Here is a 16478-nt window from a genome sequence, read left to right as displayed (position 1 = left end):
TTTTATAAATTAAAAAAAAGTTTTTGTTATAGATTCTAACAAATTTATTTCAACTACCAAGTTTTTTACTGGCATTTGATTGAATGTAATTTGAAAACCGATATTATTTTCGGATCATCCTAATAAAAAAAAATTCTTAAACACAAAATATGCTTTTATATACAATAAACTATCAAAAATGTTTTTATAAACGATTATTTTAGAATTTAATTAACATAATATAAACAGTATCATATTTTCAGAATAGCAACTGAGCTATGCCAATATGTCCTCGGTGAAATTTTCGGCGAAAAAAAAATACACGTTTTTTTTCTGTTATTTTATCCGAAATTAAAATTTGTAAAGAACGTTTGTTATTCCCTTTTTCCCGGCTCGCCAACTTTTTCATCGAAATACCGTCGCGGCCGAAAGAGGAAATTAACAACGGCACCAAAAAAAAATCTGCCTGCCAAAAAATTAAAAAAGATTATCTTATTCAGTTTCGCAGGAAATTACTCGATATTGATACAGGTTTTTGTGATGTTGAGATATATTTAAAAATAATGGAAACATTAATTTTTAATAAAAGCATATTTAAACGCTGTGACCAAATAAACTATATTGTTTAAGGGGCTATTCTAGTCTAGAAATTTGACAAAATCAATATTTTTTTTTTCGTATTCACATTCAAAATTCAAATTATTTACGGGGATGTAGCTGTTTCTGTGACCGCTGTATCTGTGAAGATTGAGACCGCGATATTTAAAAACGAAACTTAGAAACTACTTGTTTTCGAGACAGTTGACATGATATCTTAAGGTCTACAAAACAGGGTTACTACACTAGAAGTGAGCCTTCTACGTATATTCCCATATGGTAAAAACTATAAGCTACAAGGAAATATTATATTGATATAGAAAGAATATATTAACTATTTTTAAAAAATGAAAAAAAGAGTTTGGCCATGTTTCATTTTAAGGACCTTTTGTGGGAATTTTCCATACACTCTTATATAGTATCAAAGTCAAAGAAGTTTTCTTTGCCAAATTATAGCTGCTTACAGAAAAAGAGACTTTTTTGCATTTCTTTTTTACCATTTTTTTAATTCGGTATTCCAACTCCAATACCATCTAAATGAGATCGAGAAATAGTTTAACTAATGGAGATTTAATGTAAAATGTTATATTGTTTTTAGTCACGTCAATTTCTTGTATTTTTTAGTGACTGGAACTACAGCCTAACGTGGTCTCCAAACCACGGCCCTCGGCATTAAGCCTACCGACTGGCGAGTGACTAACTTTAAAAATCACCCCAGAAGACATCCGGTCTTACCCAGCCTGGTTATTGGCGTGACTGGGACCATTTTCTTTGAGGGATTTTACAGTCTTCTCTAGGACAAATACAAATATTAAACAATCACAAATATAAATTTACGACCATACCCCAGCAGGATTCGTAACCGCGACTATTGCAACAGTACAAGGACCATCCTGTCACCTTTACCACTGCGCCACCTAATGTATAATAGAGGCAAACGAAACCAAATCCACTCATGTAACTTACACTCTGAGAAGAGAAATCTGTCCATCAGTAAAACTATATAACGAACACATCACACAAGAGGAATATGTAAAATACTTGGGCCTTTACTTGGATGGCAGGATAACTTGTCAGAAACACATCTACGGAACAAGCGTAAACAACTTGCCAGTAAACTCTGTAGCGTGAGTTGGTTAACAGGTTGCTACTCCCATTTGAGCATTGAGAACTCAAAGTAAATTTTGTTAAAGATGTCTGAAAGACATGACGAGTATAATTGTGTTTGTAAAATTCTAGTAGTCGTGTCCCAAAATACCGCTTTTATAATATCTGCATTTTTATATGTTTATGGTGGTATTTCAATCTCTCCGGTATATTGTCTGTCAGTATCTGATCATGTTTCGTGAACGCCACCGTGCTTCTGGCTTATTTGGGATATGACAAAAACCTTTATAATTCACCATTGGTTAGAAGAGGAGCTGATTGGCAAATACAGTATACTTTGGGAGTAGGCGTGACAAACGTGCTACCTGAAAGTCTTTGAATTAAGTTCGTTAAACACACAATTCGCAATAATTCGTGAATAGTGATGATAGATAGAAAGACCCATATGAAAAATCGTCATGGTTTACTTAAACTGTAATTAGTGCAATTAAATTCAGTAGTGTAAAATAAAGTGTTTCATTAATTCACCAGAAAGTCTAGCTGAAATCGTCACTTGTGAGCAACCAGAGCACAGAGTGAATTAGTACAATTAGAACAAATAAACTCTGATGGCAGACCACTATGAGAGCTATCGAAGAGTTGATAACCGAAGAGAGAATTAGCTAAGAGCCCATCTAGTTTTTTCATTAAAGAAGTTTGGACATGCGCTACAGCAATCGAAACATAGATATATTAGATAGCTTCCAGAGCAAGGAAATAATACATTCTTACATAAAGTATTACAGGAGACTTGAGCAATATACAAGCCAGCTGACGCTGAATGAAATAGGAGGACAACAGTACTTGAGTTTCAAGAAAGCCGAGATCCCCAGTCTCAGTAACAGATTCATGTAGATGAATGGGACCTGTGTTCACAAATTGAAGCTCTCTAATTAAAAAAAATAATAACACACGGTTTTGAAGATGAACAATACAGTGGCTCATCTGAACTGATGATTCTGAAAATGGTTGCCATGGCACAGAACAGAGAACATAGAAACTGAAGGTGTTATCTCTGAAATTAACAAATATTTCGAAACATTCTGTTAATGGTAACTATTGCTATAAGAATTAAGCTTTGAAAATATGAACAAAATTAGATTTGTCAAATTTCTAGACTAGAATACTCCCTTAATATAAATAAAATATTGGATTTATTTTACTCAGACATTTTTGTTGACTTGTTGATTATCAGCTAGGATAATTTTTTTAGAAAAAACAGATATTTGAATGACATTGAATTAATGATAGATTCACTTAAATATACACTTAAACAGCCATACAGGGGTTAAGAACAATGATGTAGTAACACCAACATTAGATCCAGTCTTTTACGTATAGCATTTAAGTTTTATACGTGATTGATTTGTTTGAAACAAAACCAAACAGTATAAACAATATAAGCCGACATATTTTAAAAATGTGATAATCTATTTGCATGAAAATATATACAACTTAAGTTATCTTCTTTTTTACATTACTGTCGTTGAGATTATGAAAAATATTATCCCAAAATAAAAATTGATAAAATTTGAATATTTCCTGGAAGCGGTAGATTGAATCATTGCCGTCCTTATAAGGCAATCCTCAAATTCGGCGTAGTCTACTTGAGTGATTGCGCAGTAATGATTTAGAACGCAACTGATGTCACATTGGTCTCTGGGGTGGGGTAGGACCTTCACTGTATTTGCCTTGTGGTATCTGAAATTATCAAAATTTATTATTAGTGATCTATATAGGAAGACACTTTTAATATTCTTACAGTATCAACATTGCAACAAGAATAACATAACTATACACGATTTCAGACCTGAGCGTTCAAGAGCATCTTCAAGATAAATTGGGGTGTTAAATCCAAATCAGCAGCGTGCTTTTTTTAATTGGTTCTACTTTTCGAAATATTTTACTATATTTGACCATTAACAGCAATTTATTGAATTAAAAAGTAAAGCAGAAATAAACAGGGCTTGAACTTGATCTGTTTCAGGAATTTGGATCTAATGGTAATTCATAATCATGCATTCGTCTCAAAATTCTTAGTATCGCCTTTCGATCTCGGCGTAGCCGCTCTCCTTGCTCGTCGCAATTTCCAGCAGGATTGGAAGCCGCGACCATTGCAATAGAAGTAGGATTGTCCTGTTGGCTTGACCACGGCCTCAACCAAGCGGGCGTTAGACGTATTGATAATGTATCAGTATATTTAAAAAAAAATCGTATAATTATTCAAAGTATTGCCCATCGATAGCCACCAGTTTTTACCATCTTTCAGGCATCCTTACGGAATTTATTTAGAAAGAACGGTGCATCTTTTGAGATAATCAAAGAATTGTACCATTTGCTGGTATTTTCATCAGAAGTAAAGCGTTGCTCAGACAGGTCACGGCTTATACGTCGAAATAAGTAATAATCATACGGCGGATGAATGGAGACTTCATATCTTAATATTCAAGTATGTTTTCACCCAAATCCATAGAAATAAATTACTTCTTGGATCGCCTTCAATCGGCGAAATTTATCGATGCGAAATCCATATGTTACCCGACAGATGGCGAAAGAAAGTTGTTGATATTAGCAGATAATATTTCACAGAATAAATATGCTATTATTATGTGTAATAAAACAATAAAAAAATTTAATAATAGTAATAGTAACTCAATAGTATTTGAATATTATTTTTCAGTAGTTTTCAACTAGTACTTGTAATATATTTAAGCTTAGCTTCATAGACTTAAAAGGCATATTTTCAACGTTTTCTGGGCATATCAAGATTCACTTAACAAAAAATATCGAATAAACATCAGATCGGCTGAACACATCCCAGTTTTTTTACAGATTTCATGTTGGTGAATTTTGTGCCAAGGCTTGGACATGTATTCACTCAAAATTCGTCATCTATGAGCTTAGAGTTAATGACAATAGAAAATTGTTGACCGGATTTCTAGCCATTCCAATTTAAAGTAATTTTAAGTGACAACAAGTATATTCGGGTTTTTGGCATAAACCAGCTGCCAGGTGACATCTATAAAAAATTATCTCTGGTGCGGATTTGAACCGGCGCCTTCATTACTCTGGAAATGATATTGGGTGGTCCATCAACATTATCTACAAACGTCATTGACGTCATGTTGTTTCAGTAGAGCAATGCTACGTGTCATAAAGTGGATGTCAAGATGGACATTTTCTTATTGTATAGTTATCTTTGATGGAGATAACGTGAGCTGACTACTAAGATCGAGCAATGTGACTAAGACTTTTTCTTGTAAGGTTTTCTATTGTACAGTTCATTGTACAATCATTGTACTTAAAGCCAACTCAACCAATGGCTGTGCTTGAGTTATTGAGTAGTGGATCTATTGATAGGATCTGTTCCACTGCGGGGAGCCATTTGAATATTGTTATATTCCATACATCATGCCATCATTTTATCATAACATCATACCTTTTTTGAAAAATCAGAAATGTTGATGCGAATAAAAATTAATTTAGAACATCAACACATCAATTTGGGTTTATAGAAAAAGTGTATAGAATTGTAAACAATATAAATATGAACTTAAATGCCAAAATATATTATTTAGCTGCGTTCTTCGGCATATATCAAGCTTTTGATAAAGTATAGAGCACATATTGTAAGATAAATTAAAGAAAATCCTCCATAGTTCATATTTAAATTTACTAAAAAATCTTACCGACGATGAACTTACGACATTACATACAATATATTCAGGAGTTTCCCAAAGTTTCGTTCCAATACTGTATATGCTATGTACAGCCAATCGACCGACCACAAAAATAACTACTGTGACAAAATATTGCAGACGATATAGCAATAACATCATTAAAGAACCTCCAAACAGACTTTGACAAAGTACAACTATGCCTTAAACCATGACGTATTAAAGCAGATGAAACAAAATCTGACCATATAACATTCACTTTGCGTAGATTATATCCACCATTTGAATATTACTAATTGTCAACTTTCCCAAGCTGAGGATGCCTAATATCTTAGTATGGATCTAGACCGACGCCCAAAATGGATAAATAATCTACTTGCTAAACGAAAACAACTCAGACTTAAACCTTTTCAAATGTATTGTTTTATCGCTCGTAAATCCAAATTATCATTATATAACAAGGTTTTGCTATATGTATCAATACTCAAACCTATTTGGTCATATGATGGGGTACTGCTAGCAAGTTTAATATAGCCATCATACAACGATTCCAATAAAGACTGTAGAAACTTTGACTGAAATCTTTATAATATAGTAATAAAACATTCCTATAGATCACTGGCGGAGATTGTTCCAACACTAAGAGCGATAATAATAAAAACAAAATATATATAATATAATATATCAAAGTAAATTGTGTTAGCGTTTCCATATTTTTCAGCAACTGTATAAAATTCCATATTTCATTGTGGATTTTTATAAAAAATATAAAAGTAAATATCTACGTGCCAATACGTGATATATAATTTAGCTGCCAAAGCTTAACTATACCAGAGACTGTTATAATAATACACCTGAAATTACAGTGGTAAAATAGACGGCATAGAAGCAAATATAAAACAGGAAAAACAAATATTTTCTATGTAGAACAATTTTTGATTATCCGTGTGTCATATTTATCTAATAATATGAAAAATAATTTTAATGTTTCTTTTAAATCTTATCTTAGTATTTAATGTATAATCTACTAATTGTTCAATATGTTTGCAGAAACGACGGACGAATTTGCAGTTATTAAAAATACTAATTTTAGAAGAATTTCTGTAAAACAACTTGCCTATTTCAAGGAACCAAGACGTCTAGTCATAGATCATATGAAGTTAAACCTTCATAACAAGTTTTTATGTTTTTATCAAATATTATGAAAAGGATTTAATTTCAATAAATAATCTGCCTAATGTAAGTGCATCACTTCTGAACCGTTTCGCCTATTTGGTTCATTCTTTTGTCGTACTTGTACTTGTCAATATATATATATATATATATATATATATATATATATATATTTATATATATATATATATATATATATATATATATATATATATATATATTTATATATATATATATTTATATATATATATATTTATATTTATATATATATATTTATATATATATATATATATATATATATATATATATATATATAAATGTTCTAAAAGAATTTCAAGTAACTACAAATATAATATTTTTTAAAGGAACGGATGTTTTCACGCATATACTTTGGAAACGTTGGAATCTGTGCCTTCAAATTTTTGCAGATAAAACTAGACAGTATAGCATAAGAATTAAGTGTATATGTAGTTATAGTGCAAGCAAAAATTGTTATATATTTTTTTTATACATTTTGGAGTCCCTTTTCACCTACTAGGGTTTGTCTGTTTTATACATCATTCAATTATTAAGCTATTGTTGTTGAGTTTTATTATCTAAATATTATTTAATGGAACTGGTTGATCAAAACCAAATTAGTCAGCAAATAGTTTTGCTTTGAAAACAATTGATTGCTAAAGGTAAAAGTAGAACATAATAGACTGCATATAATATGCATATAATGTAAAATTGTGTACTGTAAAAGTATAGAAAAATGAAAAGGAGATTTCGTAATTAAAATTCAAATTTGTTATTCTTATATTCAACTTTTCAAAATGTTGTACTTTTAAGTATATTGTGTAACCATTTTTTTATTGTACAGTTTTTAGTGTATAACATTTAAGGATAAAATAATGTACAATGAGAAAATAAATTATCAGTTGTAAAATTTAATGTATATGAGTATAATGTGGTGCATTTTGATGAATTTTGAGAATGTTTGATACAAATGTTAACTAATATTTAAATAATTTTTTTTAATAAAATCATATTTTTTAATTTTGTCTTATTATAAAAATTCCAGCTGAGCACGCCCATAGGTTATTAAGAAATTTGGTTAAAATTTTACACATGTGAGATCGTATTCCATGCCTATTTGTTTTATGGCTCTATTTCGGCCCCTCTGTACTTACTAAAGCTATGATATTCTGCAAAAATTTGGTTTTATTAGGACAATGTTGTAAATATTTAGGCAAACATTTTTTGCTTTGCTATTTTGTGTTTCATATCTGTAGGATATGTAAAATGACACGCTACAAACGCGTTTCTCTTTAAAAAATATTTTGATACATAGTCGTTGGCTTTTAAATTCTATTTATAACGTTTATCAACTTTGAAACTCATGTTAGCGAACATTTTGTTCGATGTTATTTTATTAATTAAAAAATTCTCTGTATTTCTGCCTATGACTTCCGAAATGAAAGATTGATTTTTAATTAACAATTTTACCTTTGAAAGAGATCGTGTTTTCCATCCGGCTTGACGACGAATTTTTTCGCTAGACTGTACAGGGTGTCGGGGTTTATATCGTTGATGCCGTAGTAAGATGTGAAGTTGTATTCCACTAGCCATTCCAAGCGTGGTTTGGCGTTGGTTTGCGACAAATCCAGGTAGAATTGAGTGTAATCAAAGATCTGTAAGAAATAAATTTATGTTAATAATACCAGTCACGTGAAAATATAATCTGTGTTTTTCAATCATACTACTACGTCAGATGAACTGGCAATACGCAAATTGTTGAACCTTAATCGGGTAGATAACAAGTCAATTGAAAAGTCCCCTGCCTGACACATAGATGGCGCTGCTAAAATTAAATCCATATGTTTTTAATTAGCCCTAACCATCAAAAGATGCGTGTATAAATTTGACAGCTGTCGGATCATTAGTTTGTGAATTATAGGATTTTCAGTGAAGCAACTTTTGTTATTGTGAAAAAAAATGATAAAAAGGAATTTCGCATATTGATAAAATATTGCTTTTGAAGGGAAAAAATACAGTTGAGGCAATAAAATTGGCTTGAAGCCGAGTTTCCGGATACTGCCTCAGGAAAATCAACCATCAAGGATTGTTATGCTAAGTTTAGACGTGGTGAAATGAGCACCGAAGACTGTGAATGCAGTGGAAAAAATCCACAAAATGAACTTGAATGACTGTTAATTGAAATTGAATGAAATTGTAGACACGTTAAAGATATCAACTGAACGTGTACATAATATCATTCACGAATATTTGGATATGGGATAGCTCTGTGCAAAGTGGGTGCTGCGCGAGCTCACTTTTGGCCAAAAACAAAGACGAGTTGATAATTCGAAGTAGTGTTTGAAGATGATCATACGTAATAAACCCGGGTTTTCGCGTCAATATGTGACAATGGGTGAAACATGGCTCCATCATTTCACTCCGAAGTCCAGTCGACAGTAATTCGAGTGGACTTCACACGATGAACCCGCTCCAAAGGGTGTGAAAATGCAACAGTCGGCTGGCAAGGTTATGGCGTCTGTATTTTGGGATGCGCATGAAATAATTTGCATTGACTACCTTGAAACAGGAAGCACCATCAACTGCGACTATTACATGGTGTTATTGGACCGTTTGAAGGACGAAATCGGGGAAAAACGGCCGCATTTGAAGAAAAAGGAAGTGCTGCTTCACCAAGACAATGCACCGTATCATAAGTCTGTGAAGACGATAATAAAATCCATGAATTGGGCTTCGGGTTGTTTTCTCATTTACCGTATTCTCCAGATCTAGCCCCCATCGACTATTTATTGTTCTCAGATCTCAGATGAATGCTATTGCTATTTTGAAGTAAAGGACAAATCGTGCTGCAAAGATGGTAACGAAAAGTTTGAGGGTCGCTATAAGCAGTGTATCACCCTTCAAGGCAATTATGTTGAATAAAAAAAAACTAATTTTGCCAAAAATATGTATTTTACTATAGTAGGCCGGGACTTCTAAATTGACCTGTTATGTATCTATTACAAGATTTTAAAAAATGTGATAAAAAGGAGTAGATGAATTGAAAACTATAAAAAAGTAACGTAAAGTTAATTAACACCTCTAAATAAACGAAATTATAATATAGTTGTTTCATGTTTACTACATAATTTAGGTAATTCCTTATGTTATGTTATTTATTTTTGTATCTGTTTAATTTTGACAAAAAATATATTATTTAGGAAAACCCATATTAAAACCTGGATCACGTGGAATATGGTTATTCGCTATTTATTCAAAAGTCTGAATAAAACTATCTAAGGGTGTTATTTACGAGACTTAATATATGATCACATGCTATAGCTGATAAGTTTGCAGTCTGATATAATATGTGATATGATCAAATTCAAATCGTATTAGTGGGCATACTTCTATGTAAATCGAAACATTTTGCGCCTTAATTTTATATCATTATATTAATAGAACATTATATCCGTAGGTGATTATTCAGTGCTTGCATTTATTTTGATCAGCGACATTGATTGGTGAATGTGTGAATTTCAATATTAGTATTGTTGTTGATTTGAAAAAATCTGCTGCCGAAACTTATCAGACACTTTTAGAAATATATGATGATGGCGGTTCGTCTTATTCCAATTATCAGTTTGAGCGTTAAGGGGAGATCGAATGAGTCTGTCGCACTCGGAATACTCATCAGACCTAGCGCCTTCTGGTTGTCATTTGTTTGGCCATTTTTCCAGAAAGATGTGGAAAAATTCTGGGATATGATGAAAAATATTTTTATAAATATATATTGTACACCTTTTCGCGACAATTACCTTTTTAAACTGAACAATCACAAGGGTTGCAGTCAGTTAGTAGTAATTTTCCCGCCTCGCAATCAAAGAGAATATTAAGAACAACTTTAATATCATTAGATTTTTTCATATGTGGCGACCGCCACGACCCTTTAGTCCATCACGCATTCACCAACAACATATACAAGGGTTGGCAACACCGGTGGATTGGTACCATACGGTTCTAGGCTATGCAAGACCATCAGGACGACGTCTCGCTCTCTTTTCTTTTCTCCATCCCCTTGTAACAGTACAACTTCCAGAGCGCTACCGTAGTTCCTCTACCTAACCTAATATCCTGTCAATTCTCCCGTTAACTACATGTATCAATCATATGTTAAAATAAACAAGTTTGATTCAACCAGTGTTTTAAGTTCTCATGAAAATTCCTTCCAAGAATGGTAATGAGTGTTCAGACAAGCAATCGCGTCGACAGCCACTCATTCCGACCGACCGACTCGACGAACATTCCTACACATAATTTCGTAGAGCACCACCTATTCGTCAAATGTAGAACTAAATATTTGGTATTCTTTTTAATATGGCATTTAAAGTAAATATAATTTGAAAAGTTTGTTGAAGTTGAAATTAGCGTCATATTTGTTAACTTTAAAATGAAAGGCCACAAAACACAAAACAAATACATCCTTATAACGTGTTAAAGAATTTGTATCTTTTCATCATTATACATGAACCCCTGTCAGGCCCTTCATATTTAGAAATTGTTCAAGAAATTATTCAGTCTTTTTTTGATATTAAAGGAATTTTGTTCCTGGATTAGCTACAAATTGGTGAAAAAATATACTCATATCATTCATTTTCATCATGATAAAGTATCGTGGCACACAAATCAAAAAAAAATATTGATAAAACGAATAAGTTAGAGTACAATTGGTTAATACAAACATATCATCACACATATTATTCATCAAATTTAGCTCCTTTTAAATTTTGTCACATATTTTCATACATCAAATTTTTTTTCGTGGAGAATTATTTCTATTAGGGAGACAGTAATATCGTAAAAATAGATTATATATAAAAGGATGTAGTTTTGAAGCTATATACATATGCATTATTTACAAAAGTTGACGTTAGGTATCATTTGGTTGTTTATTGTGTATATCAGACCCAAATTATTTTCTTATTTCAGATACCAAATCATATTAAATATTATATAACACTTAATATAATGTGTTGGGTTCAGTTTTGTAAATGAACATGAAATCAGCATAAAGATTCAAGTGATTTGAAGACAGCAGAAAATGAGCATAATTATGTGAAATTACTAAACGACCATATATTCTCAAAATATTAAGAAAAATATAAATTAAATGGAACCTTTCAAAAAGTATCAATTAAATACCATTTTTAAATTACGAAAAGTTAATATCAAATATCTGGATACTTGTTCATCAAATATGTCCTTAAACTGTACTTCATCAGGGTAGAAGTAACTGACACATGCTTGATCGAACAATGCGATTTTATCAAGTTTTTACGTAGAAGATAGGAATATCATACCTTTCGAACTTTTAGACGTTTAGACAATAGTTGAACTCCAATGTTGTCACTGAAGACATCTAGTGTAAGAAATGATAGGATAATTTAATAAAAGGGTATATTTAGAGACGGTTGACCAAGGTGATGAAATATAGTAGTTACATGTACTTTTATAAATTTGTAAGCTTATTATTAAAATAAACTTTAAAGATAGAATTTGCTTATTTTATTTACCGAATTATTATGAGGTGATTTGGTACAATATTTTTTGGTTCCACAAAGCTGCTAAAAGTTTAAGAAAACCATCATCATCAAATATATATAATTTAAACCCTATTATGTTGCAGATAATATCAACGATATAAAATTAACATTTTGGCAATCAAATACATTTGCATCTACATCTTAAAATATCATAATAAATGCTTGCAGTAAATTGATCCTCGATATATTTTTGGTACGTCTAAAGATGGGACACAATGATTCACAGTTCCAACCTGGTCATATCATTGGGTACTCTTTAGGCTTTATTACCTGCACTAATTTTCTTGCCAAGTGCTATGTGACTTTGCTTGATTTTCTTTTCAATATTCTACCATATTTAATAGCTAGTGTGTATGAAATACTCACTCACTTCATTTCGATGGGTTCTAGTTTTTGCTTTTAAATTTTAAAATGGTGAATTTTGAAATTTTCTGGGTTTAGTTCTACTAAAATTTTAGTAATCATATTTGAAATGTAAAAATCTATCCTAAGCTTTTATTATAAATGAATATTTGTATAATTCGTTATCACAGTCAGTGTGTCTAGTAAAGTAAGGCATTCATTTATATAATTCAGCAGTGTTGTCTATCGATTTAAATGTCAGAAGATTTAAGAACTGACCGATGCGTTTCCTCAAAATACTATAATTTTTAAGGAAATTAATTTTCTGTAATATCAATATACGTTTCATAATTTCACGCTATTGTATATTTGTTCAATTTCAGCCTGTAAGAGTTGCCTGTAGTTTTAACATTCAATGATAACTCCACTAAACAAGCAAATATTTATTTCCTGGGCGTTATGGCCGATATAAACATCCACAAATCCTGTTTTCTGTAGTTATGGAAGAATATTTTCGAACGGACGCTGTTTATTTATTTCAATTTAACCGAGCAATGAAATAATAAACGCGAACCTCATTCCATATTGACATTATCCATCGGCACAACTTTCCACCAACGTTACTCCAACACGTACACCATAACAGATAATTGTGTTTACTCAGTATACCAAATTACCGAAATGTTTAGGCAAACAAAAAGCGAAACTGTGACGCAGACGAAATGAAAACCGACGAGAAGAATTGTTTTGAATTTTTGCTACTGAAAAAATATCGATTGGACATTTTCGTGGTGAATCGCTACCGTTGAAGAGGTGGTGATGGTGTAGAGGGGTGAGTGGTAGCCGAATCCATTGTTCAGCCGCAAAACGTTGACTGAAAAGGAAACTGATTGTATTATGAATAATATCCAGCGAAATATTTTGTCGGCTTTTCTATATCGAGTTCGAAAATTTGTTCGGAATTATTCTAGTCGGCTGACGGCGCACGGCGCCGAGGGGAAGAGCGTGGGGATAGGGGGTAGGTTGTAGGGGAGATTGCTCAGGATATAAAGAAACGAGAATCGGAAATTTGTTTGACTTAATGTAGATTTAATTGCGTCGGCTTTGTATATTAGGTCGGTGGGGATGAGATGTCGCATTTGTTTTAATCCATTGTTTGCCGTGGCGGGACCTGATTGTTTCCCTTGATACGAAAATATTGAAAGCAAATGTATTTGTTCGAAAGAAAAAAATGTTTTCGATTAATTAGTTGATTGATGTTAAAATCGGCAGAATGGTGGTAATGGTCCAGACGTTTTTTTGCTTTTTTACACTGTTTTTGTTTCATCATTTCCATTGCTTATGAAAATAAATGTTTAAGGGTAAAGGTTGTTTAATTAAACTTTATTTAATTACTTTCAGTTGAATAAGTATAGCAAATTTATAGTAACACAATTAAAATTTTCATACATTTGTATTTAGAATTAAAAGTAAATAGAAACCAATTTAAAAATTGTTACAAATAAAGCAACTACGAGGATATTCTGATAAAACAGTGATATTTTGAATGAAGTATATTTCTGAACATAATCTCCTTTTAATTCAATACATTTAGTCCAGTGTTTTTCCAATTTTATTATTCTTAACAAATGATGAGTTTGCTCAGTGCCCTCAAAATAGCAGTTTGTTTCAGGTATATCCTCTTTATTTGATCCAAATCTATTACTACCTAGCCCACTGCATGCTACAACAGCTTGGAGCACAATATCTGAGTATTTACTATGGCGACTACAACCCGTGCAATATCTTGATGGAACAAGAATTTATTCTTTGTTAAATACTGTCGTTTTGCTTGAAATCAGTATAAAGCGTCTCCAAAATTATTTGTCTGAATAATATTCGCCGGTGATTTTATCCGCTTCACGATAATCAATTAATTAGAGCTGATATTGCAATTTAATTTAATTTTAATTCAATGATATTAAATTTAATAATTTCAATTCAATCTCTCAAGTCTTGATAATACAAATACAATTCAAGACAACTTGACGTTATGGTAAACGTTCAACCTACTGTTTTTTGGTGTTTTTTGATGTATTTGATAGCTTTCTCATAACCAAATCTTAATGAAAAATATACCCGCTTAGATGAGATCAATGAAGCTCCAGCCACCTTATGTACTTTAATTCCCTGGTCATTTAATATCATTACAGAGATTCTCTTGGACCTACTTACTACTACTGCTACTGGGCGATCTGAACATTCGGCGTTACAAAGGACGTCAGTAAACCACTACTTAACTATTGAAATTGATGATGCAGAGTCCCCTTAGATTCATGAACAAAGAAAATGCTACCTAAGAATATTATTGCCACAAATGTTATTTAGATGATTTGAAATTATAATGCGATATTAATGCGAAGTTAACAGAATATCCTTCAAACACTAATGGTGTTTTAGGAGGATAGCAACAATATTTCATAAAAATTATATTTCAAAATATATTTTCAGGACAAAACTTTAAAATAGTATAAATTTTTAATTACAATTCCAACAAATACATTTTTAGATTTTATCATTGCAGACAAATACTCCACAATATAACATGGTTTATATAAGCGTTACAAAGGGTGCTGTTTGAACGTCGCGACGAAACTATAGCACACTTATATAAAAAAGACTAAAATAAGTGATCAATATTTGTAATTCTTATTTCAGTAATGGTAGAGTAACATCCTCCTCTATTCTTCACAAGTACACTCTGTTCCTTCGGCAGTGTTACATATAGGAATTATGTCAAAGACCTAAAAACCGTTGATATAGCTTCTTTCCAATGCCTCTGGATAGCATTTTTTAGTTGTTCAACATTGTTAAATTTTTTAATATATAAGTACGCAGCACTTGTTACTTTATCTTAACAATTTCCGATGATATTAAAATTAGCGCATGGTGTCGACCATTTTAAAATTTGGATACATTATCACCACTGTCTTGCTGAAAAATATATTTCTGACCGGCAGTTTTTTGTTTCATATTTAGCTAACTGTTGGTCGATCAACACTTCCTCGACTTTAAGACAACTGTCTGTGACTTAATATCATCTGATCTTTTCTTAAACCTTTTAGGGCGTTTTTCACTTTGAGGTGGATTCTGTACAATTTTATTTGTTCTAAAATGCTCTAGCATCACGTAGGGATATTCAACATTCCTTATATTTGAATTTACATCAGCTGCAATAGCTATTTTGCATAAACTTTTATCGCCGAGTAAGACAAGCTTCATCACTGAAACTGGTAGACCTCAGAATATAACTTTAGCTGTAAAACATAGCTTTATCTTTGTAATGTTTACGTCAATGCTATGACTAACCGTTTATAATAGTAGAATCCAAAAGCTAAAAATGTATTTTTATTAAGAGAGTAATGAAAAAAATGTGAAAAAAAATCATGAAAAGGTCTGCAGATTCACCTTTGAAACTGATATTTATAAATTTAATTTAAAATAACTCATAACTTCTAACTTATAAGTCTCTATGTTCATTTTAACTGAAGTATAAGTAAATAAATATCGTGAACCATAAACGCAAATGAAGAATATGCCGGCTTGGTGGCACAGTGGTAAAGGCGATGGGACAGTCCTTCTACTGTTGCGATAGCCGCGGGTTCGAATCCTCCTGGTGCATGGTCGTTAATTTATGTTGGTGATTGTTTAAAATTTGTGAGCGTTCTAGGCAAGAGTGTAAAATCCGAGAAGGAAAATGATCCCAGTCACGCCAGTAACCAGGCTGGGTAAGACCGGATGTCTTCTGGAATGATTTTTAAAGTTGGTCACTCGCCAGTCGGTAGGCTTTAATGCTGAGGACCGTGGTTCGGAGCCCACGTTAAACTGTAGGTCCAGTCCAGATAAACCCATAGTTGGTAAAAGGAGACTTTAACATATATTAAAAAAAGGAAGAATATCAACAGAGTTTGGTTTGCCAGCTGTT

The 16478-nt window shown here is 32.0% G+C and overlaps 1 protein-coding gene across 1 annotated transcript in view; it reads right to left on the bottom strand.

Moving 5' to 3' along the window:
* Positions 1-2480: 2480 nt before the first annotated feature.
* Positions 2481-16478, bottom strand: part of LOC143195241 (cyclic GMP-AMP phosphodiesterase SMPDL3A) — a 232734-nt gene continuing 218736 nt past the window's right edge. The window contains exons 8-9 of the mRNA XM_076402233.1: positions 8061-8245; positions 2481-3423 (exon numbers count right to left, since the gene is read on the bottom strand). Of these exons, the coding sequence (XP_076258348.1) occupies positions 3195-3423; positions 8061-8245 (414 nt within the window). The 3' untranslated portion in view covers positions 2481-3194. The remainder of the gene's footprint in view (positions 3424-8060; positions 8246-16478) is intronic.

The sequence above is a fragment of the Rhynchophorus ferrugineus genome, unplaced genomic scaffold (genome assembly GCF_030347505.1).
Source record: "Rhynchophorus ferrugineus isolate W39M unplaced genomic scaffold, kcgeb_rfMv2 rfM1, whole genome shotgun sequence".
Taxonomy (NCBI): Eukaryota; Metazoa; Arthropoda; class Insecta; order Coleoptera; family Curculionidae; genus Rhynchophorus; species Rhynchophorus ferrugineus.
This window is presented reverse-complemented; position numbering and strand designations above follow the sequence as displayed.